The 25,851-nt window shown below is 49.7% G+C and overlaps 1 protein-coding gene and 1 non-coding gene across 2 annotated transcripts; one reads left to right on the forward strand and one right to left on the reverse strand.

Annotated features, from left to right (window-relative positions):
• Nucleotides 1-79: 79 nt before the first annotated feature.
• LOC119234049 (sphingomyelin phosphodiesterase 4-like) lies at nt 80-24,257 on the forward strand. Its single transcript, XM_037496815.2, is given in 18 exon segments — nt 80-610; nt 2,668-2,751; nt 4,851-4,937; nt 5,790-5,932; nt 6,091-6,166; nt 6,989-7,097; nt 7,212-7,235; nt 7,238-7,263; nt 7,809-7,960; nt 9,594-9,726; nt 13,243-13,314; nt 17,021-17,107; nt 19,658-19,803; nt 20,467-20,514; nt 20,516-20,555; nt 21,076-21,176; nt 21,758-21,857; nt 21,859-24,257. Coding segments are annotated over 18 exon segments (1,605 nt in total). The 5' UTR covers nt 80-544; the 3' UTR covers nt 21,970-24,257.
• LOC119234997 (U6 spliceosomal RNA) lies at nt 11,016-11,122 on the reverse strand. Its single transcript, XR_005122754.1, has one exon. It is a non-coding gene; the product is annotated as a U6 spliceosomal RNA (small nuclear RNA).
• Nucleotides 24,258-25,851: the final 1,594 nt, after the last annotated feature.

The following is a 25,851-nucleotide window of genomic DNA, read 5'->3' on the forward strand; positions in this document are numbered from 1 at the left end:
GGGACCGCCTTCCTCTCGCTGCAGCGCGCCGCCCGGCCCCCGGCGCAGCCCTGTCACGGAGGGCAGGGACCGGCAACTCTCCCGTCCGTCATTCGAGCCTCAAATAGTTGTGTGGGCTGGGCGGGGTCAGGCGTGGGGAGGCCGCGCCCACCGAGACTCTCACCCCCGGCCGTCAGGGCTTCCCTGCCAGTCTGCACTGGTCGTCCTCGCTCAGGGAGCAGCATCCAGCGCAGTGGCCAGTGTATGGTGGGTGCGCGATGAATGCGTACGAGACGAAGAGCAGTTAATACAGTAACTGCTCAGCGCCGGGTCCCCCACCCCCATTAGAGGGCGCGCTCCGAGGGCCTAATCAACGACCTCTTTCACGCGCATGCGCGCTCTTGCCGCTGGCATCAGGGCGTGCGTTTACGCGCACGCGCGCTCGGAGGTGGACGCCGTCTACGCGGCCAGTGTCTTCCCCGGGCGCACGCTTTGAGGCAGCGCCGGAAGAGCTAGCAGCGTGTTTCCCTCCAGGCCAGGAGACGTGACGCTTTCGCGCAGCTTGATGACGACATTTCGGCGCCGGGTAGCCGAATGGCGGCTTCCATCTCTTCGGAGAGCGGTGCGATGGGTGAGTGGCGGGAGCCGCGCGTAGGACGATCCCGCGTCCCGGCTGCCTCCCCGAACCTCCAGGGCGGCTGTCTCTGTTCTTCCGCCGGGCCTTGGCGTCTCTCTCATGCCACCTTCCCCTGCTGTGCATTCATTCTACCTTCCCGCGCGCCTGGCACACCTGGTCCCGAGGGGAGCTCGGCCAACGTACGTTGAACGAGTTGGAGAAGGAAGGGCTTCCCGTTAAAGTTGAACTTTGGGTTCAACCAGTGTGGGAGGAAAAGTCGGGACTGAATATGGGTGTGTCTCGATTTTTCCGAGTCTCATCTTCCTCATCTGTAATACAGCGATCCCGGTGCTCACTTCACAGGGTAACTGTGAGCAGTTAACAGCAACTGCTTCTTAGAGGGAGGCCTTGGCAGTAGCGTGATTTGCTTTTCTCAGAAATTACCCGCAGACACGGTCCGAAGCGGCACTGAAGAAAGTGGGTGTTGAATGGAGGGATGAAGAGTTGGCTTGGTGCACAGGGCAGCAGGGTGTGATTCAGGCTGTTGCCGTGGCAGAGTCAGATAACAGCATGTGGGAGACACTGCTCTCCCTTGGAAAATTGCCTGAGTTTTTCGTGAGGAATGAGGCGCTGCTGGCCTCATTCCTTCAGTAGCTGCCTGTGCAAGCATTGTCTGAACAAGGAGGTGTTTGCACCTTATCTCTAAAATTCTGTCCCTTGCAATAGTCCAGAGCTTTTTGTTGCTTTGATAATTTTGGAGTCTTGTATAATGTTCTCTAGACCATTTGTTGCAGGAATGAGGCTTTTTAAGTCTTTCTTAAAGCTGAAATTGATAATATTTACTTAAGAATTGAAAAAACCAGGGAAATCTTTGTAGTGTCGAATGGCAAAGATGGGTGTCTCTTCTCAACCCCGCAACGGTCTACACAGCCTCCTTGCATCCAGCTTCTCTCCACCCACGTAGACTGCCAGTGCTCTTCCTGGGAACTTGGGGCAGAGTTTCCCCAGGTAAGGCATCAAGTAACAGCCCAGCCCAGGAGTGGGATTTCGTGTGCTTCCTCTCTGCTCAGTTCTACCGTGGTTATTTTCAGCTTCTGCCCTGCGTGGGCAGAGAAGTAGGCATCTGGAGAACTCCTGATTTTCTGTCCAAAGGCCTCTTTGGTAGAAACTCTTTCTTCCCCTCCAATCATTCATTCTCATAGAACACAGGTAATGCAGAGGGGACTTGTCCACCTGTCTGTCTGTGAGAAGATGAGGGCAAGGAGGATACTCCCACTCAGTATCCCTTTTCTTCATCTTAGTGATCTTGTAGTGTTATTGTGAGGATGTATTTTCTATCTTGCCTAATATACAGCTTCAAATTACACCCATTTCCTATCTCATATAGTGAGAAGTACAGGTTCAGCTTGGTTCTCTGGTTAGGCTGTCACAAGACTGAAATCAAGGTCTTCACCAGTTTTGTTTTTATCTGAAGACATTCAGGAAGAATCTGCTTCTAAGCATATTCAGGTTGCTGGCAGAATGCAGTTCCTTGGAGTTGTTGGACTAAGTCCCCATTCCTTTGCTACCTGTCAGCCGGCACCCCTCTGTATTTATGGTCCACCAACTTGAGATGATAGTTGCACCTGCACGCTACCTTCAGAACAGTAGCACGATGAATGTTGGAATAGGAAGGAATCAGGGAGGGCTCTCTTTAGAACTCTGCCTAGCACAGATTTTTTTTTTTAACATTTTAAAATGACAGGTTTATTAAAAAGAAAAGGAGAAAAAGAGAGGCACCTGCATAGTTGCAAGTGGACAGGACAGCTACCCCTACCACAAGGATTTAATGAGGACATATAGGGAAAGCTCATAGGACTGAGCTGGGCACATACAAGAGTTACCAAGTGTTAAACCACCCGATACTTAGCTGTGAAACTGGCTGCTGAACTGCACAAAAATAGCATTTTTGCAAAACATGAGACTTGACAATGCTACGTGTTGCTTTCTATAAGCATTCTTGTGGGCATTGTGAGACAATACAGTATTTGTTGTGAGGCAGATGTTGAATTCTTGTCTTTGTTTTTTCACAGTGGTTTCCTAAGACGACCGTTTTAGACTCTCCACGGGAGGTTGTGATGGCGTTTCCTCACCTGCAGCAGCCCAGCTTCTTGTTGGTAAATATCGGCTACCTGCGTGAGTGTCAATGTGATGAGAGTTCTATAGCTGAGAGACTTGAGAGTTCTTGCCACTGACTTGAAAAACTCTTCAGTGGCTGTTTTTGGGGTATGTGATAGAAGTAACACCAGACACTGGGGTAGAATGTTTAGATTCAACTCTACCTCCTGTTTGTGCAGGACCTTTGGTTTATTCAACCAATGAGCCCTGGTTTTCTTTTTTCCTTTTTTTTTTTTAAAAAAGATTTATTTATTTATTTATACATACATACATACATACATACAAGCACTGGGTACAGTCAGAAGCGTGGGAGGATGAGAGGATTCACACCAGAGCCAGAGTGGGGAACAGAACAGGCACACTGACGAAGTGCACTGCTGAGGGGAGCAGCAGGCGGCAGGAGAGGTCTGCGTGCCATGTGGGACCCTCGCCGGCGGCTGGGGATCGAACCAGTGCTGCAGAGGCTGCAGGCAGCTTCGCAGCCCAGCGCTCAACTGCTGTGCCACCCGGGGAGGCCCAACCCTGGTTTTCTTATAGTCAAGACAAGTTGATTCAAATGCCATTTTCATTACTTTTCCCAGGTTGTAGGGAGGAGCAAGTGAAAACAACATACATCTGAATTTTCCTATCTTGTGAAGCCTTACACAAATGGGATGTGTTACAGTAATCATAATTTGTCATCAGTGGAAATGAGGGATACTGCTCATTGGGGGCCTACCAGGACTGCACTCTAAGGATTAAACATGATGCTGAGAACTTATATGTGAAAGAAATATCAATAATTTCACCTTCAAAAAGATACTTTTCATAAATATTTATTTGAAAGGGCGTTCTTCCTTGGTGTACCCCTTGAGACTATCAGATCAACCATGACCAAAATAGCCTAGGTCTCCGCCCTTGGCTCAGGCACTGGGACTCCACCCTCATTTGGAGGTGGATGAGGCCTTAGATATCCTTAGGCAAGCTCCTTAGGTAAAATTTTGGCATTTCTTCCTGATCTTCCTTCATTTGCATAGGGGCACCTTTTCTTCCTGTAGTCAGGTTATACACAAGCTTTTCTCATACTCTGACCTCAGGTAGATTTCCTTAGTTCTTGTCCTGAATGTTTCCTGCCCTTTCTGTTGCCTTTCTGATTAGTGTCGACACTTCACTGAAATCATCTGTAGTTTTTAGCCTATCTTATTTCCTTTCTTGCGTATAAGAACTGGGGTGTAGGCCAGGGGTGCAGGGGGTGAGAGGATTCTCCAGGGACAGAGTGCAGAGCAGAACAGTGGATTTACTGAACTACATTGCTAAGGAGAGCAGCAGGCGAGACAGGAGAGGTCTGCTGCACCATGTAGGTTGGCTCCCTGGCCTGATCAAACTTAGGCTGCCACCGTTATAGAGCTGAGACTTAACCCCTAGGCCACCGGGGTGGCCCTGTTTCATTTCTTAAGGTAATTAGTTCAGTTGGGTCATTATCTACTGAAGAAGGGATGCCTTGGTTAAGAGGGTTTAAATTACAACCACTGCTTGAGCGCTGGGCTGCGAAGCTGCCCGCAGCGTCTGCAGCGCCGGTTTGATCCCCGGCCACCGGCGTGGGTCCCACGTGGTGCGCAGACCTCTCCTGCCACGCCCGCTGCTCCGCTCAGCAGTGTATTTTGTCCGTCTGCCTGTTCTGTTCCCCGCTCTGTCTCTGGTGAATTCTCTTACCCTCCCGCGCTTCTGACTGTACCCAGTGCTTGTATAAATAAATAAACAAATCTTTAAAAAAATTAATTACAACCACTGCCACTCTCATTTTGTTGGGCATGCTCACTAATGATCACTGTAGTGTAATCTTAGGTGGTCTAGCATATAGGAAATTTCTAATTCGTATGTTACTGGGAAGCAAGTCTGAGGGTTACTTTTCTGAAAAACAAAGCATCTCAGCCTCTCCTGGTAGCATCTTTTAGGTCACTGACACATGCATGACCTAACAGATGAGGTCCTGGGAACCAGGTCAGTGGTGTGTATCTGACTCGTCTACTTTGATTCCCATTTTTACTTCAGCCAGAATATCAGCAACAGCCACTAAGTGAAAATGCTTATGTCTTTGGGGGTTTGTTCTGTCTTCTAGGCTAGCCTGAAAGCTGACTCCATAAATAAACCCTTTGCACAGCGATGTCAAGACTTGGTTAAAGTCATCGAGGATTTTCCAGCAAAGGTATAGACAGCCCCGCTAGAGTCTCTTGAGAGCATGTCTTATCTGCTCTTTGAAAAACATCATCGTAGCCCTTGGTTCCCACCTCTGCACGCTGACCTGTACAGAAGCCTGAACCAGTATTGTGACATACGTTTATGGATATATCTAAACATGTGAACATGTAGACCAGGGCATCGCAACCACAGTGCTCCTGCCCACATAGGACCCTTGGTAATGTCTGGAGACCTTTTTAGTTGTCACATGGGAGTGGCACTACTTTCATCACATGGGTGGAGGCCAGCCATGCTTGTAACCAGCCCCTGATGCACAGGGCAGCCCACACAACAAAGAAATGTATCGCCCCAAATATCAGTTGTGTAAATACTGGAGATAGGTATTTATGTCTCTCTCACCTGGCATTATGAAAGAAGAACTGTAATAAGCAAGCCCAGGAAGCTGACCTGAGTAGGGAGTTCATACCAAATAGCAGCAAGTCATAGTTTTAGCGGCTCACTCTGAGCGAGGCAGGACATTGCCACCCTTTTTAATAGAATTCTTTTCATATCAGATCAGAAGTTTATGAAAAAAAAAAAAAAAAAAAACCTCTTAATCACAGACTGACTAGTTTGGCTCAGATGTAAAGCAGTACTGCTTGGTCTACCACATAACTACAGTGGAAAACTCCAAAGCTGCCCCTCTCTCAGTGCTACTGCACCAAGATCCCTGTGGGTGCCAGTCTGGTCTGAACTCTGTAGTGACCTCCTCAGAGGGCAGGGCCAGTGAGGGAGGAGGGCAGCGTGTGGTGCAGGACGAGCTGGGAGGGTACTGGTCTTTAGCTGGTTTCTCTGAAGCCTCACCAGCTCACTGTTTCAGGAGCTGCATGCCATCTTCCCATGGCTGGTAGAGAGCATCTTCGGCAGCTTGGATGGTGTCCTCGTCGGCTGGAACCTCCGCTGCCTGCAGGGGCGCGTGAGCCCTGTAGAGTACAGCATTGCGATGGAATTTCTAGACCCTGGGTAGGTAGGTTTGTCATGTAAGAGGGACGGGATATTTGCTCATAATGATCCTATTTTTTAATCACTTTATTTCTCAAAGTTAAACAATCAAAAACTGGTGGTTTGCAGTTCATTTGTCCTGTTTTTTTTTTTTTTTTTTGGTTTAATTTCATGTTCAGTGGCCCAATGATGAAGCTGGTTTATAAACTCCAAGCTGAAGACTATAAGTTTGACTTTCCTGTCTCCTACCTACCAGTAAGTGAACCGCGGTGGTCAGAGCCATGCCTGGGGCAGAGAGCCCTGCATATCTGCGGTGGTGGATGGGCAGGGACTCCCTGAGAGTGGACAGGAGAAAGCCATGGTGTCTGTTGAGGGGCAACAGAAATTAGAATGCCAACAGTTAGTTTTTTGTTTATTTATATACTTTTTTAAGATTCATTTATTTGTGCATACCAGAACTGGGGTACAGGCCAGAGGTGTCGGAGGTGAGAGGATTCACCAGAGACAGAGCGGGGAACAGAACAGGCAGATTGACCAAAGCACACTGATGAGGGGAGCAGCAGGCGAGCCAGGAGTGGTCTGCTGCACCATGTGGGTTGCTCCCTGGCTGGCCAGGAGTCGAACTCGTGCCACAGTGGCTGCAGATTGCTTCATAGGATGCTTCTCAACCCTTGTGCCACCAGGGAGGCCCTAACAGTTTTTCTAAAGATCTTTTCTTACTCTTTCAGCAGTGAAGGCACCATACTGCCTGGCTTGTGTGGGGTTGCTTTGTTTTTCTGTCTCTAGTCCTTCAGGGGCAAATGAAAGGGTTCCTTACTCAGTGTGTATGAGAAATGAAGGAGATGGAGTTAGGTGCCCTGCGAGGCTCAGGTGCACAACCACTGCCCTTGCCATTGTGGGTCTTTGTAAGGATGGTATGAGAGTGTGAAGTCTCTCCTGCTCGATTGCTATGCAGAGGAAAGTGCTGTTCCCATGGCGGGCTCCGTGTGCCACTGCTCCTCAGCAGCCTTCACAAAGGGCCACATCTCCCGAAGGCTCTGCACGAACCCACCCACAAGCCGCCCTCCCTCTCTGCAGGGCCCAGTGAAGGCGTCCATCCAGGAGCGTGTGCTCCCCGACAGCCCCCTATACCACAACAAGGTTCAGTTCCCCCCCGCTGGGGGACTCGGCCTGCACCTGGCCCTCAGTATCCTTTGTCCAGTGGGTAGGGGAGCTGTGAGTGTGGAAACTGGGTGGCCAGCGCAGTGCTGAGGGGTGATCCGCCAACCCTGCCTGTTTGGCCTCTGACATTTGCCATCAGATCCATTCGAGTATTACATGTTCTTCTTGCTTTGAGCCTCATCACGCAAAAGGTACGGAGGGGTTGCCTCTGAGCACAGATAGCCTTATGACAGTCCCCAGGGGTGGGTGGTGGCCATGGCCTGGTCCGTAATTTTCCCCGTCGGGGGGTGGGGGGGTGGGTGTTTTTGGGGGGGATCTTTGGACTCTCCTAGGAGCCAACTTTGGCCTTTACCTTCTTTTGTTTCTCCTTTTCCCTACCCACCTGGTTTCTGTGTGTCCTTTCCTTCTTCCTCTAGCTTCTGCCTCATAGACATTTTTACTTATGAGGACCACAGACTAGCGGGCAGACTTTGACAGCTGATATGAGGTTGTCTTACCACCCAAGTGGTGATCAGGGAGACTTCCTGCAGGAGGTGTTTGCTGGGCATGGAAACAGGATTGGGATCCTCAGGGGGGTTGAATTCTGGTTGAGGTTAAGAGGTCTAATCAGGTCCCGTACAGTTAATTTTTTCCTAGCATCACCCATGGTGTGTTATGAATCAGGCCCTGTGATTGCTGGGTTTGGCAGCAGGAGCCAAGCCTAGAGCCCCATGCTAACACTAGTTTTGATTTCCAGCCACTACCAGGGGCCCTCCATGTTCGTACTTCAGACTGTGCCTATTTCATCCTAGTGGACAGGTACCTGTCATGGTTCCTGCCCACAGAAGGCAATGTGCTCCCCCCACTCTCCTCCAGTCCCGGCGGACCCAGCCCCTCACCAGCTCCCAGGTAAGGTTCCCCTGCTGCTGACTTTGGCCAGTACTTAAGTGGTCCTTGCCTGCTGCTACCGTTAAGAACTCGTCCTTGCGTGAGGGAGTGGTCTAGTCAGTGCATTGCTTTTAGGGGCCGTGGTTCTACTTTTTGCCCAGGGCTCCTCAGGGTTTTTGGAAGAGGAGAAAAATCAAGCAGTTTTGAGGGGCTTTAGGGGAAGATCCAAGGGCTGGGGACCTGAGATCTGCTGTTCTTGGGCCAGTCAGAATCTCCCCAGCTTTATAGTCACAGAAATCCCCCCAAATTTTTTATGCCTAAGAGTCCCCAGCCTAGTTGCTCTGGCACAGACTGGATGGTGGGGACGGGAGGATTTCAGTAGCCATCACTGAAGTGGTTGGGCCCTGTGGCTACATTGAGGAGGCCTCACTGTGGGTATGGGAATAGGCTGTGTTCTGCCGGTAGCAGTCCTCACCACACATGGCATCCAAGACCCATATCGAGGAGGTGAGCAGGGTCCCAGGGGACTTGAAGCTTTGTCATAAGAAGTGACAACGTTGGTGATTGATGGTTCTGGAGAGAAAGGATTTATGGGCAGGATGAAGAAGGTTTGACCAGTGGATGAAAAAGATTAGTAGGAATTTGTGTGGACCAGAGGACCAGGTCTTGGCCTGAGCTGGTGATCCTGGGGTGAAGAGACTGTTGTGGCAGTCCAGGCAGATTGGGCTGTTCAGGAGGGAGCACGCAGCCAGCTCTGAGGCCTTGGTGGGACCTGTAGCCTGGTACCTCTTGGCCAGCTCTGCCTGGGAAACCAGATGGTTTCTCGGCCCAGTTTTGTTGGCTTGTTTTAATATGAAGTTCAGATTTACCGAAACGTTGCCAGGTATAACAAAGAACTTAATAAACCCATCAGCAAGGTATTTGCGTTGTTTTACCCTCTCTGTATAGAGTGTGTTCTGGACTGTATGGGTAATGTACATACATGATACCCTGTTACCATTCAACTCTTCAGAGTCTTTTTTCCTAAAAGCCAGTGCATCCTCCTACATGATCACTGCATTTCTATCCAAATCAGGAAGGTAGTATTGTTGTCAGACCACCATCTAATTCTCAAAACTCCCTTGGGTTTGACCTTTCCCTGATGGGTTTCGGTGCAGGGTCTCTTGCTTCATGCAGATGTCTTTCTAGCCCTCTTCCATCCTCAGGCTTTTCCAGCCTGACGCCTTTGAAGCATGCAGCCTGGGTGTGTGCAGCATCCTGTGGACTTGGGTTCTGTGGTGTTAACCTCATGATTAGGCCCAGGTGGGCTTTATGGGCAGGAGCACGATAGTGGTAGCCAGTGGTGTCCACGTGCCCCAGCATTGCACCGTTAGCTTGATCACTGGGCCAAGGGAGTGTTCACTTTAATTGTGAAGTTGTGTTAATGAGTGCCTAAATTAATCAGAAAGGGGAATTTAGTGAGAAGATATACTGAGACTGTAAGCACTAGTGTTAGAGGAGAGTTTTCTTCCCTGCTTATCTGTCTGTGTATCATTATGGATGTGGGAGTCACTGCGTGCTTCAACAGGTGTAAGTGTTACCATTGGTTTTGATGACCAGATTGCCCTTGGCTAAGGCAGTGGGAGCTGAAGGCTTGTTTATCTATCTCCCGTAGGACGCCAGCCATGCCCTTCACTTCCTACGGCCTCCACCATACCAGCCTCCTGAAGCGACACATCTCTCACCAGACGTCTGTGAATGCAGACCCCGCCTCCCATGAAATCTGGAGATCAGAAACCCTGCTCCAGGTGAGAGCTGGGGCAGCTCTTCTCTGCTTCCATGTCAGAAAGAAATGCTTAGCCCCCTTCTATCACTGGAGAAAAGACTGCCCATGTCCTGGGGGTGGTGCTGTGTTGGTCTTTTCCTGCTACGATATTCAGCAAAGGGATTGTCTCTTTCCTGTCTCTTTCTTGTCTCACATGTCTAACCTATGTCACTGGCAGTGTTTTTCATCCCAGGATTCCTTGTCCATAGAGTTTTGCTTTGTTTTTTGTCCTGGTGATATAATCATTGCCAAGTCTTGTAGTTTCCCATACATCTCACTAGAGGTTCCCCCCGTCTACTCTGTCTCTCTGACACACTCCTGTTTTTCTGGGGAGATGTTTCCTGCGATACCCATCACGTGGATATTAAACCCAGACCCGGTAGCATGTTTATGATGCTGAGTGGGAGGGCCTGTGATGCCTTTACTTAAGATTGTCAGCAGCCCATCATCCTTTCATGCCAGGGCACCCTGATGGAGGGTAGTTGGGCCCCTTTTCTACCCTTGTATGGGCTCCAAACTCTCCCACAGGTGTAGGTTGGCTCTTTCCCAGAGCATAGCACTGGCTGCCTCCCAGACTTGACTGTGTCGTCTCTTCCAAGCATGCCTTAGAGAGTTTGGTTCCAACACTGGAGTCTGGAGCTGTGTTGGTAGCCACAAGTATCACTTGCTGATAGCCTGGAATTGGATGAGATAGAACTGTGTCCCTTCTCCCCATACATAACCCACACATGGGGGCCGCTGCAGCTTTAGAGGCTTCCGCCATACCCTTGCAGCAGACGCAGACTCAGTGGAACAGAACTGGAGAGTTGTGTCCAGCATCAAAATGCTAATGCTGTTTTGTTTTTTCTTTTTTTTTTTTTTTTTTTTTTTAATATTAAATTTTATTTTTATATTCCCCCATACAATTGCAAACGCCCCATTCTGACCCCAATCCTTCCCCTCCCCCAAAAAGTGTCTCTGGTTCATAGTTTTTTGTTGATTTTGATTTTCACTTTCTTATATTCATTTTCCTGGTCCCTTATTTAAGTTTTCTAGATTCCTGCTATGAGTGAGACCATCCGGTATTTTTCTTTTTCTTTTTGGCTTATTTCGCTGAGCATGATCCCTTCCAGTGCCATCCATGTTGCTGCAAATTGCATGTGTTTATCTTTTTTGAATGCTGAGTAATATTCCATGGTATATATGTACCACATCTTCTTGATCCAGTCATCTATTTTTGGGCATTTGGGTTGTTTCCAAAGCTTAGCTATTGTAAACAGTGCTGCTATAAACAAAAATATGGAACGCTTCACGAATTTGCGTGTCATCCTTGCGCAGGGGCCATGCTAATCTTCTCTGTATCGTTCCAATTTTAGTATATGTGCTGCCGAAGCGAGCACTGTTTTGTTTTTTCTTATCTAAACAATTTTTTTAAATTATGGGAAAATATATGTAACCAAGTTTACCATCTTAGTTGTATTTCAAGTATGCAGTTCGGTAGTGTTAAGCTTTGTTGTGTAATGGATCTCCAGAACTGTTTTTATCTTGTAAAACTGAGACTCTGTCCCCACTTAAACAGCAGTTTCCTCATTTTCCCCTCTTCCCAGTCTCTGGCAACCAACATTCTAATTCTGTTTTTGTGAATTTCATTACTCTGCGTATCTATAGAAATGGAAACAAGCATTACTTTTAGATTTACTAATTTCACTTAGTGTGTTGTCTTCAAGCTTCATCAATGCTGTAGCAAGTATGAGAATTTTCTCTTTAAGGTTGAATAACATTTTTTGTATGGACATGTAGTATACTTTGTTTATCCATTCCTCATCAATAGACATGGGTTGCTTCCATGTTTTACCTATGTGAATCATGCTGCTATGGACTTTTAATTCTTTTGCATATACTAAGAGTTAGAAATGCTGGAATGTCCGGTAGTTCTGTTTATTTATTTATTTGTTTTGTTAACGATTTATTTATTTATTTATTTATTTATTTATTTATTTATTTATACAAGCAGTGGGTACAGTCAGAAGCGCGGGAGGGTGAGAGAATTCACCAGAGCCAGAGCAGGGAACAACAGGCAGAAAGACCGAGGTACAGTGCTGAGGAGAGCAGCGGGCGCGGCAGGAGAGGTCTGTGCACCATGTGAGACCCTCGCCGGTGGCCGGTGCGAACCAGCACTGCAGAGGCTGCGGGCAGCTTTGCAGCCCAGCGTTCAACCGCTGCGCCACCAGGGAGGCCCTATTTATTTGTTTTTTGAGGAACTGCCATACTGTTTCCCAGAGCCTGACCCCTCTACTTTCCCACTGGTGACGCATAAGGAGTGCAGCTTCTCCACATCCTCGCCAGCACTCCTTATTTTCTATTGATTGTAGCCGATCTAACATGAGATTGTATAATAGGTCCCCCTTGTCCACAGTCTTGTTCGCCACAGTTTTGGTTTCCCTGGGTGAACCAGCCGTCCAGAAATATTTGGAGAGAGATCACAATCACATAACTTTTGTCACGGTTTTTCATGATGAATTACTATTGTTTGTATCTTACTTTATCACGCATATAGAGGTGTGAGGAAACTTCGTTATCTAAAGGACAGGAGCTGAGGTTCTAAGCACCACGGTCCCACAAATAAGGGGGCCTGCTGTCTCTCATCATGGGCTGGATTTGCATTGTCCCAATAGTGATGTTGAACGTCTTTTCATGTCCTTGTTGGTCATTTGTGTATCTTCGTTGGAGAAATGTCTGTTTCGGTCCATTGCCCTTTTTAAAACTGGACTGTGGGCCTCCCTGGCGGTGCAAGCGGTTGAGCGCAGCACTGTGAAGCTGTCTGCAGCCTCCGCAGCGCGGGTTCAAGCCCAGCCGCCAGGGAGCTACCCACATGGCGCAGCAGACCATTCCTACCTCGCCCGCTGCTCCCCTCAGTAGTATATTTCAGTCAGTCTGCCTGTTCTGTTTCCCGCTCTGTCTGGTAAATCCTCTCACCCTCGCACATCTGGCCTGTACCCCGGTTCTTGTGTGAATAAATAAATAAATCATTAAAAAAAAAAAACTGGGTTGTTTATGCTTTTGTTGTTGAATATTAGGAGTTCTCAATATGTTCTGGATATTAATACCTAGCCAGAAGTGTGATTTGTAAATATCCTCCCCCATTCCGTGCATTTCCACTCTGTTGATAGAGTGTTTTGAAAGTGAGGTTTTTTTGATTTTCATGAAGTTCAATTTAGCTCTTCTCTTTTGTTGCCTGTGCTTTTGGAGTCAGATCTAATCAATCATTTTTAAATTCAGTGCCATAAACCCCCTCAACCCCATGCTGTCTTCTAAGAGTTTTATACTTTAGACTCTTACATCTGGGTCTTTGATTCATCTTGAGTTATGTTTTATATGTGATGTGAGGTAAGAGACTCACTTCCTCATTTGCACGTGGCTGTACAAAAGAGCCTGTGTTGAAAGGACGGCCCTTTCCCCACTGAACGTTTTGGCATCTTTGTCAAAAATCATTTAACCATCTACTGCTGCTCTTTTGCAGGTTTTTGTTGAAATGTGGCTTCATCATTATTCCTTGGAGATGTACCAGAAAATGCAGTCCCCGCACGCCAAGGTATGTTGCTGCAGCTTTTTTTCCCATCTCCTGCAGTGACCCTGGTGTGCATGGTCAACCTGCTGCTTCTTGTCCTTGAGTTCAGTGAGTTTTCAAGGACTGCATGGAGGGAGGCTGAAAACCCCCTCCCTTCACTCTCAGATGCTGAACAGCAGGCGGGTTTTGTTCTGTGGTGGACTTGCACCCCTGAGGACTGGAGGCCTCTCTTCTCTGGGGTCCTCCCCATGCTTCTGCCAGAGCTTGCTCCCTAGCAGCGGGAACAGATGAAGTTGTAGCACTCATGCTCTGGGGGTGGGGAAGCTGCCCATGTCTCTGGGACTCACATCTTCTCCCCTCTACCATCACAGCACCTCCTGCTTTCCTCTTGAGGAGGTGCCCAGCAGCCCCCACCCACCCATCGGTTATTGCTGCCCTCTAGAATCTCCAGATCATCTGTGGGCAGCGAGTTGCAGTGGGTGGAGTCTGATGACCTCCTGCATGTGGCCTGTCTCTTCCTTCTCCTTGCCTGTACCGCCTTCCCTGGGTGGACAGGGCTCCTTTGCAGAGGTAAAGAGGCAGCTGTGTCCTTGCAGCCCTCCTGGGTTCACTCTCCCCAGGGCCAACGATCCCCTGCATTCATCGGGGTAGTAGAACAGTTTGGTCCAGGTAGTAAGAGGCCAGTAGGCACTTAGATTTATATTTGTGTAAGAGTTTGAATCACCTGGGCCCCGTTGAAGGCAGCATCAAGCCTCAGTTCTTTAGTCTATGACTTCTGTGCATCAGTTTCCTGGTTAGACTCTGTTTTTGTCACTGCTAGACAAAATTTGAGGCTTACCAAAGAATTAATAGGGATCCATGTGTTCAAATTGAGGACAGCAGGGCCTTCCTGGTGACCTAGGGGTTAAGTCTCAGCACAATTACTGTGCTGGCCTGAGTTGGTTTCCTGGCCTAGGAGCTATCCCACATGTAGCAACAGACCTCTCAGGCCTCGCATGTTGCGCCCCTTAGTGGTGTACATCTGCCTGTTCTGCTCCCCATTCTGTCTCTGGTGAATCCTCTTACCCCCCCCCCCACCTCTGGCCTACACCCCATTTCTTCTGTGCAACAATTTTTTTTAAAAAAAGAACTGAAATCTATATTTTAAAAAAAAAGTGGGAATATGGGCCTCCCTTGTGGCGCAGGCAGGTGAGCGCATTGCTGTGAAGCTGTCCACAGCCTCTGCGGTGCCGGTTCGATCCCCGCCAGCCTCGGAGCAACCCACATGGTGAGCAGACCTCCTCTGTCTCACCAGCTGCTCCCCTCAGCAGTGTATTTCATCAGTCTGTCTGTTCTGTTTCCCACTCTGTCTCTGGTGAATCCTCTCACCCTCCCGTGAATTTGGCCAGTACCCCGGTTATTGTATAAATGAATCTTAAAAAAAAAAAAAAATAGTGTATAAATAAATCTTAAAAAAAAAAAATAGATAGTAGCCTGCAGCTTTTTCCCTGTGATTCTGGGGAGAAGCGGTGCTTCTGCTCTTGCTACAGCATCTCAGCAGCCAGTTCTATGACAACAGTCCTCTGGCATGTGGAGACTTGGGACACAGCTCCCACTATTGCTCTTTTAAAGTGCAGGGCAGCCCACATCTCCATCCTTAGTACCATATGGGTGGGGAGAGGGGCAGTACTCCACCCTGGGCCCCTGGAGTCACAAAGCATGTGCACTGCCCTTCCTGCTTCCAGGGTGACCCTGAGATCCTGAGAGGCTCACCTAGCCTTATGCTTGTAAGCTCGGTCTTGGAGAGGCAAGGACGGCATCACTGCATTACCCTGTTTTCTGTACATTCTGTCTTCTGAGCTCCCACTTTAATTTTTAGCAGTAGATCATTAAAAAGCCCTCTGTGCTCTCTGTCTCTGTGAGGATTCTGACTGCACATGGGGAAAGGGCAGTGAGCTGTCCTTTCCAGGATAGGGGCTTCTCCTTGCCCACATTGGTTCCTCCTGGCCAGACCTCAGGGTGGGTGAGAGCTGTTCAGAATGACTGGCAGTGGGGAGGTCCATGAGGTCCCCAACCAGAAAGGATCTGCTTTTTGATTCATATTCAGGCAGAAAGCAAAACCAGTGAGGGAGAGACAGCCTGGAATGTCCGCTTTATTCCCAGCCCCTTACTGTTGCGCTGCATCAGACAAAAATCCTTGCCAGTTGTGGTGTAGCCCTGGGGTCATTGTTTTCCTGATTTTAGGGATGTAGCAAGTCCTGGAGGTTCCACAGTCCTTCTGTGGCTGGCCGGCTGGCTGCAGCATGCCTGGTCTCCCTAGAGATTGCTACTCACCCCTATCTTGCTGAGCAGGGATTCTGAAAGGGCAGTAGTCAGGGCAGCCACAGCCCTGCAGGTCCCTGTGTGCCTTCTCTGTATCCCCACAGGCTAGGGCAGGACCCAACAGGGAACTGTGCTTGCCAGTACCTTACTGAAAACTGCAGGTGAGCCTAGAGTCTGGCCTGGAGAAGGCGCAAAGGACCCGCATCCTGCCATGCTCCTCCCCACCCCTGCTCTGTGTGTCTCTGGCTGTGCCTGTCTCCTCAGTCTTGCATGGGCTTTCTGACTCTCCTGTATGAAACATGCTGTTCAGGCAGGAGGCATGGTCCTTGCAGGGCAGGCCCTGAGCCTGCTGTGGGCTGCACTTGGCTGCAGGGGTTTGCTTCACAGCACACTGCAACACTGCTAGGGGGTAGGGAGGAGGGTCCTGGGGTGGGGGACCAGACAGCATATCCACTCAACCGTCATCCCAGTGTCCCAGGCAGTCCAGTCTCAGGGTTCCAGCTGCCTCTGAATGTGTATCACCATGGCCAGAGTCTCCTGGACTCTTGCCACAGGACTGATATATCTGGAAGCGTGTCTTCATGAGGTAGGAAAGGCTGATCTTACCAGAATTAGAATCAATGAGTGTTTGTGTTTTACTATTTCTGGAATGTGGAGTATAGAGGGTACCAGGTGGGACCTGTTAGACTGAACCTGTACTCACTTCCGTGCTGCTTTTTGGAAACCGGTCCTTGTATAAGAGGGGACAGTGATTGGATCTTTGATGTGTGGACCTTGGTCACATCATGTTCTGTTGGGTAAATTTCTCCTTGGAATAACCCAGAGAAGTTCAGTGAATTTTAATATTTTTCTTTTCTGGGCAGAGAGGCCTCCGTCTGCAACTGGGTCCCCCAAAGTTTATTTGCTGAGCCTCGGCCTTCAGGGCCTTGGTGGCTGGCAGCGGAGCGTGTCCCAGCAAGGCACGCTGGGCTCCTGGCAGCCTGCACATAGTGCCATGTCTTAGGGTCGGGGCTGAGCAAAATCCTCCTGGAGGGAAAGTGAGTTGGTCCAGCCTCAGGAAGCTGGAGAGGCCATCTGGCTCCAGTGACATGGAGGGGACCAGACATCCAGGCGATTTGGAGGGTCTGTTCGTCCCTCTGTCTGGCAGGTGGAAGAGTGTGCCCACCAGGAGGGACTCCATCTGGACAGCTGAGAGGGTGGTGTCTCGCTGGCTCAAGGCTGCTGGGCTGTGATGGTTTGGATTGTCACTGATGTGCTTTTGTTTTTGTTTTGTTTTCTCTCCTTACTTCTGGGCTCATTCTCACCTTTTTCTCTCTCCCCATTCTCTCCTCTCCCTCCCTTATCCCCACCCCTTTCCTCCCCTTCCTACCCATCCTCATTCTCTACCTTCCCTGCCTCTTCTCTCGGTTTCTGTTTTGTTGTCTCTCAGCTGGAGGTTCTGCACTACCGACTCAGTGTCTCCAGCGCCCTCCACAGCCCTGCCCAACCCAGCCTCCAGGCCCTCCACGCCTACCAAGTACTGGCCGTTATCATTTTGTTCTGTTTCACCCCTGCTCTGCGGTGTAAGCCACAGAGCTCATGTCAGTGCAGTGGTAAAGCAAAGGTCTGACTGGGGGCTTGCTGGGGCGATTCAGAAATTAGTTCTAAGCAGAGTAAGGCGTGTGTGTGTGTGTGTGTGTGTGTGTGTGTGTGTGTGTGTGTGTGTGTGTGTGTGTGTTGGGTCAGGCTTCAGAACAGCCCAATCTCCAGCTTTGCAGTCTAGCCTGGCCTTGGGGTGTGTGGTCATGTGCCAGGGAGCAAGGCACAACACCATAGCTCACTGTGGGGTCGCTGAATCTACCTAATCAAGTCCCAGGCCAGCTTAGATGTCACACATTCTTGTATGTTGGAAGACTCCGTGCATGGCCGTGGTTCAGAGGTGTGAAATAATGTGGACATCTAGGTGGCCCAACTCTCCCAGGAGTGCAGGGCTGGTACTCCTTGGTGACTGACTGAGGATACAGAGGCCCTGGGGCTTGTGGGTAGTATGACTTTGTGTCTCCCCTGCCCAATCCAGTGTATGATGTCTGGGGGCAGGAAGAATGTGGGCCTTGGCCTCTCAGTACAGAGATGATGATGGTCCGTCCCTAGGCAAACTGGGGACCTGGCATATTTTGGCTTCGTGGCAACTGGTCCACTGTGGCAGAAATGAGCAGTGTGTGGATGGGTTTGAAGTCAGTGAGGTATAGTTCCGACCTGTCGGGTGCTTCACAGCCAGTGGAGTCTCCAGAGTTTGCTGATTCATGAGATGAGTGCCAGGAAATCTGGGGGGAAACATGCATCTGGAGCTGTGCTTGCGGTCGGGGGTGTGTACAGTTCCTGCTCAGTGGGAGCACACGGCATTGAATTTGGATTTGAACACAAGACCAGAAACCATGTTTTGCTGAGCTCGGGTGAGGAGCACAGCACAAAACAGGGTTCTGCTCAGGAGCAGCAGCTCAGTGAGGAGGGAAGGGAATAGTCCTTAAGGGCCAGTGTGCGCAGGTGGGGCACAGGTCTCACTTGGGTAAGAGCAGGGTCCCCAGAGAAACCTCTAGGGGAGCAGGGGTCTGACATCTCTGGGAGGCCAGTTCGGGGAAGCTGGGCCCAGGGAGAGGTGCCTCGGGATCTTGGAAAGTGTCCTTAAAAGGTGGAGGAGGCCATGTGCAGGTGTAACCACAAGTCACAGGGGGATTTGGCTCAGGAGGGTGGAAAATTGGAAGAGTTTGATTTGACAAACCTGGAGGGAAAGTAGCCTAAGCGGGTACCAGTGTGATTGCTGGGGATGTGCAGGGGGGAGCCTGGTCCAGCAACTCCGCAGGAGGGCCAGGCTTGCCAGTTCCCAGGTAGACACCACCCTGAGCCAAAGGGACGTTACTGGGATCAGGGCAAGGGACCAGACATGAGAAAGGGAGAGACCCAGGTGGCCCTGGTGTTTTATTATTATAATGAAAGTATCTTGTGCTTTTTTCTTCAAAATGATGATTCATTGCACTGGGACTTAAAAATACAGAAAAGCATTGGAAGATTACCTTGTGCCCTGTAGTTCCATCCCTAGACACAGCCACCAGGGTATGTCACCTCAGCCTTTGGAGGCATTTCCGTGGCAGGCAGGCCTGCGTGGATGGTGCCTCTGGTAGCAGCTGCCCAGCATCCTCTGTGACAGGTCTGCTGCGTCCCAGGGATGCCAGGAAGCATGGCCTGAGTGGCCTCAACATTGCTGAAGATTTGGATGAGGCTGCCAAAGCTTCTTTATAAGTTTGTTGGGGTCCCAGAGGGCCGGGGGTGAGTGTAAGGAAGGAGCTTATCAGCCTGGACACTCGAGAGCCTGAAGCTGGTGTGAGGAGGTGGGGAGCAGATCCTGCCTTCCAGTGCTGTCCTCCACCCTTCCACTGTTCCCTCAGCAACACCCCCACCCCAATACTCCATCGCCGATCAGCCGGCAAGCAGATTTTTCTCTTGGGTCTGGGTCCCAAAGATCCTACATGACCTTTGTGAACCAAAAGTTGGGCCACCAAGATGGACGGTGCTCTTGTGTTGGGGCTTGTGCTGACCTCAGGTCCATTAGCAGTGGAAGAGGGGCCACCCTGGGCTGAGTCCCGGTGAGGGGGCAGGTGTGAGGGTGGATGTTGCAGTTGCTGAGGGCCCTGGCACGCTGTCTGCCCACACTCAGGAGGTAGGCAGAAACCCTGAGTCCAGTTTTAGGGTGGGGTGCAGGCCTGCTTCTAGGACCAGGGTTGGCGGCGGTGACCCAGTGACCTGAGTCACCCACAGAAGGAATAAAGTGGGATTTGTTGTATGCAGGGAAGCACCTGGCAGATTTGTCTGTTTCGGGGAGCTGTCTGGGGTGCATTACAGGCTTCACTGCTGCTTAGCAGGTCTCAGCCTGAGCAGGGCAAGGTTCCCTGCCAGGGGCCAAGCACCGGAAAGGTCCAGAGGGACCCACTTGCTGATCTGCACATCCTGTGAGGAGAGGGGGACGGGTGGGTCCTGGCCAGTCCTGGGACCTGACCACTTGGCCCTGATGCTGCCGCCCTCTCCACCTTAGGAGTCATTCACACCCACAGAAGAACACGTACTGGTTGTACGCCTGCTGCTCAAGCACCTGCACGCCTTTGCCAATAGCCTGAAGCCAGAGCAAGTTTCTCCCTCTGCCCACTCCCACGCCACCAGCCCCCTGGAGGAATTCAAACGGTGGGTACAGGTGCATGTGTAGGGCTCCCAGCCTCTGGCGCCTTCCTGGTAGATGCACAAATACTGCTCCATTGACTTTCCCCCAGGGAGGGGGCGGGCTGGGTTAGGTCAGTGAGGCAGTGCAGGAGGGGACAGTGAGTCTGTTCACTCCTACCCCTACTCTGGCCCCCAGTCTCGGCTCTAGAGGTGGCTGGGGCTGCCTGACTGCTTTTCTGGCTGCCTCTCCAGCTTGCCTTCTGCAGTGGAGCGAGCCAGCCTGGTCTGGGAGTGCCTTCACAACGAAGTGGCTCAGTTGTCAGGTTGCTCTGTGCTGGCTCCTTCCTCCTCCTTTCTTCCTCTCCCCAGCTCCCTCCTCTGTCAGGAGGAGAGCTGGCGATGACAGAACAGGCAGCTTGAGTGGGGCAAGCTGAGATGAGGTGCACATAGGAGCCACACTGGATCAGCCTCAGAAGCACTCTGCGTCCTTGGGACATTCCTTGTCTTTTCTGAAGGGCCTTATCTGGTGGAAGGATTCTGTTTTCTCGAGTTTCCTCTGAAGGATGGAGCTAGAAGTAGGCCTTAACCCTAGAGGTTGCTTGGTGCTCACCCTGGCAGAGCCAGTCTTTGCAGATGGGAGCTTCTAGGCTGGCCTGCAAGGTGACCCTCCTCCTCCTCCCCCTGCAGTGCTGCCGTCCCCAGGTTAATTCAGCAGAAGCTCTATCTCTTCCTGCAGCGGCCACTGGCCCCTCGACACGTCATTCAGAGCCGAGAGTGTTGTCCCATCTCATCTCGCTCTCGCCTCTGTGACCTGTCCCATCTCATCTCGCTCTCGCCTCTGTGACCTGTCCCATCTCATCTCGCTCTCGCCTCTGTGACCTGTCCCATTTCATCTCGCTCTCGCCTCTGTGACATCGGCCTATGGGCAGATGTGGGAGGGAACTGGCTGTTCCCTCAGAGCTTCTGAAGCCTGTTTGAATTTCCAAGGCCAACCTTCGGATACAGAACCTTGCTCATGGGTTCCTACTCCCTTTGAGCTATACTCAGCTCCCTCAGCTGGGAGAAGTGAGCTCAGTAATTTAATTCTTGCTTCCAGGGCTGAGGTGAGGGCGAGATGGCATCAGGGTATGACCAGAAACTTTTGTGCCCTCATGGGGTGGGTGGGGCTGCGGGAAGAGGTCAGAATCTGGCAGCACACCAGGGAGCCTAACCCTAGGCTGCCCAAGGATTTGGTCCAAAGCACCATTGCTCACCTGCGTGCCAGTCACCACACCCTCAGGGCACACATCTCACCAGGTGCTGGAGATGTGGCTGAGCTACCTGCAGCCCTGGTGGTATGCACCTGAGAAGCAGACTCAGAGCAGCGACAGTCAGGCCCGGGCTGTGTCGGAGAGATGGTGAGCCTCGCCACCCTGTCCCCACCCAAGGGGCCTGAGTGGGACCTCCTGAGGCTCCTTTCCAAGGTCCTGCTGGCCAGGAGCACAGGCTGCCCTTTCTGAACCATGCTGTGTTGCTCCTGGGCTCTGGCACCGATCTCCTGCAGAAACAAACCATCAGTGGCTGTCTTTCCCTCTGTCCTGGCCCCATTCCCTTTGACTGTGTGCTCGCATTCAGCCCCCCAGCTCCCCTGAACCCTTCCTCACCAGCTGTGATAGAGCCCCCCAGCCTTCCATCGGCACCTCCTCCTTGAGTGCCTTCCCCTATGAACCCCTACGATACCAGGGCCAGCCTCCACCACAGCAGCCTTGGTCTTCTCAGGCTGAGCCTCACTCGGCGGAGGAGGCCATTTTTCTTAGGGGTCTGAGGTCTCTCCTGCCTCTTTCCTACCTCCCCTGCCGACATCCAGACCCCTCAGCCGCCATTGCTCACACCTTCATGAGATGGATGCTGGGGAGATTCTGAGACCTAATGAAGTGTCCTGGGCTGTGACCCTGCCCTCAGTGGTAGGTCTGGCCCTGACATACTGCCCCACTCCCAGGGCACCCTTTGTGCAGGAAAACCTACTGATATACACCAAGCTTTTTGTGGGCCTCCTGGGCCGTGCACTCCGTACTGACCTGGTCAGTCCCAAGAACGCACTTAATGGTGTTCCGAGTGGCCAAAGTCTTTGTCCAGCCCAACCTGGCTGAAATGATCCAGAAAGGTGAGCTCTTAGCTGGTTGGAAGCAGTGCTCAGAGAGGCCCCCATGAACCTAGGAGGGTGGTGTGGGGTTCCTGGTGCGGAGTAGCAGAGCAGAGGGCTGATTCTGGCTGCATCCTGTCTTCCCCATGGCTTGTAGGCTGGGCTGAGGGATTGCAGGTGTGCCATCAAGGAGGAGAGGCATCTTGGTCCCTGTCACATTTGTCTTAGCCAGCTTTGTTGGGTACTGGCTTATCTTTGAGTTTCAGTTTTCCATTTGTACTGGCTAGGGCTCCAGGAGCATCAGGAGCTTTCTCCTGTGCGGCACAGCCCCAACCCCTTAGAAACCTCCCCATTTGCTCTCTAGCTCATGAGATTTGACCTGATGAGGCAGGAGAAAAGCAAGAGACAGGCACACTGGCCAACTTCACCTTTCTTTCATATTTTCAAGGCAGAATTTGTACTCAGGACCAACCCCCTGCTTGTGCAGAGGAGACTTAAGGGACTGTAGACAAGTAAGCCCACAGGAGCTCTGGAGAGCACTGTAGAGTCCCCTCTCAGGTCAGCGACTCACCCCTTTAAGAGACACAGTAAAACTACCCTCAAGATGATGCCAAACCAGGATTCCAGACCACAGACCTGAACAGTAGACAAAGAGGGGCAAGCACTCCACCGTGCTGCCCCCATGCCAGTCTGAGACTCTCTAAACCACCAAATTTCCCCCTCCTCCCACCCTCCCAACCTCCCTCCACTATTCCATTCCTGTTCTGATGTTCTAAAAATTCTATTAAGTGGAGAAAGTAAATGATTTTTTAAAAATTTATTATTTATGCATTCAAGAACTGGGGTACAGGCCAGAGGTGTGGGGGTGAGTGGGTGAAAGGATTCACCAGAGAGAGTGGGGAGCAGAACAGGCAGATCTACACTGCTGGGGAGCAGTGGATGAGACAGGAGAGGTCTGCTGCACCATGTAGGATGCTCCCTGGTCAGCCAGGGATCAAACTCATGCAGCAGTGGCTGGCAATAGCTTGAAAGTGCTGTCTTTAATCCCTACGCCACCAAGGAAGCCCTATTATGTTGTCTTTTATTGATTTATTGGCGCTCTTTACATATTCTGGTTGTGAGCCATTTATCAGATATGTCTTGCATGTATCTATTCCATCTGTGACTTGCCTCTTCACTCTCTCAATGGTGTCTTTTGAAAAACAAAAATTCTTAATTTTAATGTAGTCCAATTTCTCAATATTTTCCTTTAGAGCATCTGCCTTTTGTGATCTGTTTGAGAAATTTTTCCCCACTCAAGGTCATACAAATAATTTATCTTCTCATGAAATTTTCCTTTTTAACATTCATATTTAAAGCTACATTGTCGGGCCTCCCTGGTGGTGCAAGGGTTAAGCATAGCACTGTGAAGCAGTCGGCAGTGGCCAGATTGCTACCCACGTGGTGCAGCAGACCTCTCCTGTTTTGCCCACTGCTCCCCCAAGCAGCATTTCATTCAGTCTGCCTGTTCTGTTCCCCACTCTGTCTCTGATGAATCCTCTCACCTCTGCACCTCTGGCCTGTACCCCAGTTCTTGTATGCATAAATAAATAAATCTTTTTAAAAAATAAAGCTACATTGTCTCTGGAGCTGATTTTTGTACTTCGAAAAAGTTAGTTTCGAGATGTGCCTTTTTACACACAGTCTGTCAATTGACATAGACAAGTTCATTTTATTTTATGTTTAAAAAGATTTATTTATGCATACAAGAACTGGGGTGTGGGCCAGAGGTGCAGGGAGTGAGAGGATTCACCAGAGTGAGTGGGGAACAGAACAGGCAGATCCACTGAAATACACGGCTGATGGGAGCAGCGGGCGAGACAGGAGAAGTTGGCTGCGCAATGTGGATTGGGATCCAACTAGTGCAGCAGTGGCTGGCAATAACTTGATCGTGCTGTGTCTTTAACCCCTGCGCCACCAGGGAGGCCCCAACCGGTTCATTTTAAAATGTGTTTTTATCATTAGTCTACAGAGCTTCCTTTCAGTAGATCCTGTGTCCACATAAGTGTGAGTCTGTTTTAGGGCTCTGATCGTTGCCATTGGTCTAGCGTCTATTCTTGTTTCAATATTACTGTCTTAATTCCTGTAGCTCTACATTAAACTCTATTCTATAGAGTAGTTTCTTCTATTTAGATCACCTTTATTTGGTTTTCATGGCTTCATGGTCCATTGAGTTGTTTTTTTGTTTTGTTTTTTTTTTAAGATTTATTTATTTATTTATACAAGCACTGGGTACAGTCAGAAGCGCGGGAGGGTGAGAGAATTCACCAGTGCCAGAGCGGAGAGCAGAACAGGCAGACTGATGAAGTACACTGCTGAGGGGAGCAGTTGGCGGCAGGAGAGGTCTACGTGCCATGTGGAACCCTCGCCCGGCAGCCGGGGATCAAACCGGCACTGCAGAGGCTACGGGCAGCTTCGCAGCCCAGCGTTCAACCACTGCGCCCCTGGGGAGGCCCCATGGTCCATTGAATCTTATATAAATTTTAGAGTCAGACTGGCAGGTGAAGTGTGGAAAAATGGACATTTAAGAGACATAGAGAGCTGGCCTGGAGAAGAGTATCGTGTGGATCCACACCACAAAACTCTGGCACCCACAACACAACAGGAAGTCAAATTTCTGTGTGTAGTGGAGGTGATCCTTTGGTGCCCATTGGCCTGGTCCTGCTACCCCTCCCTGGCATCAATTCCCGGATTACTGCAACGGGTACAAAGACAATAGTTGAAAATATATCCCTATTAAAAATCATAAAAATTGAAAATGAGACAGAAGACCACATCAGAAATGCCAGAGCAAAAACAAACAAAAACAAATAAAATCCTAAAAGGATCACCAACGGAGTGGAATTATGGAGCATAACAGAAGGGGAATTCAGGGCAACAGCTCAAGCAGCTTAAAAAAAAGTGAGGCTATAAACAACAGAATAAAGATAAGAAAAATATGAAGCAGCCGCAATTAGAAATAATGGAGCTGAGAAATACTATAGACAATCTAAAACATACAATGGAGGGTCTCAATAGCATGCAAACAGAATGAGTTTGAAAACACAATGATAGAGAACAAAAGAATAAATGTTGATACAAAATAATTTTAAAAATGGAAACAGCATAAGACCTTTCTGGGACAATTTAAAGAGAAACAATATCCACATATGCATGTCCCAGAAGGAGAAGAGGAAGAGAAAGAAAAAATAATTTAAAGAAATAATCATTAAAAACCATCTAAGCCTGGGAAATGAACAAAATATTGTGATCCAAGAGACCCAAAGTGTTCCAAACAAAATAATGACAGGGCCTCCCTGGTGGCGCAGGCGTTTGAGTGCAGCGCTATGGAGTTCTCCACAGCCTCTGCAGTGCTGGTTTGATCCCCACCAGCCTTGGAACAACCCAGATGGTGAGCAGACCTCTCCTGTCTCACCCGCTGCTCCCCTTAGCAGTATTTCAGTCATCTGCCTATTCTGTTCCCTGCTCTGTCTCTGGTGAATCTTATCACCCTCCCATGCATCTGGCCTGTACCCCGGCTCTTGTATAAATAAAATCTAAAAAAATAATAATAATAATGACAGACCTACACCAAGACACATAATAAAGCCACTGAGAACCAACAACAAGGACAGAATATTAAAAATATCGAGAGAGAAAAGGGTAATCTATAAGGGAATCATAATGTCAGCAGACTTTTCAGCAGAAACATTACAAGCATGAAAGGGGTGGAGTTATTTAAAGTACTTGAAGACTTCCATCATATATTCCTTTACCCAGTAAGGTTAACATCCAAGGCTAAAGGATGAGCAAAGAACTTCACTGATAAGCAAAAACTAAAAATAATTTATCAACACTGAGTTGCACATGAAAGAAATTCATCCTGAAGGATGGATATTGCTATTACCAAACAATACAATGACAAATATCGA

Source organism: Talpa occidentalis, unplaced genomic scaffold (genome assembly GCF_014898055.3).
Source record: "Talpa occidentalis isolate TD23 unplaced genomic scaffold, MPIMG_talOcc4v2.1 talOcc4.8, whole genome shotgun sequence".
Lineage (NCBI taxonomy): Eukaryota > Metazoa > Chordata > Mammalia > Eulipotyphla > Talpidae > Talpa > Talpa occidentalis.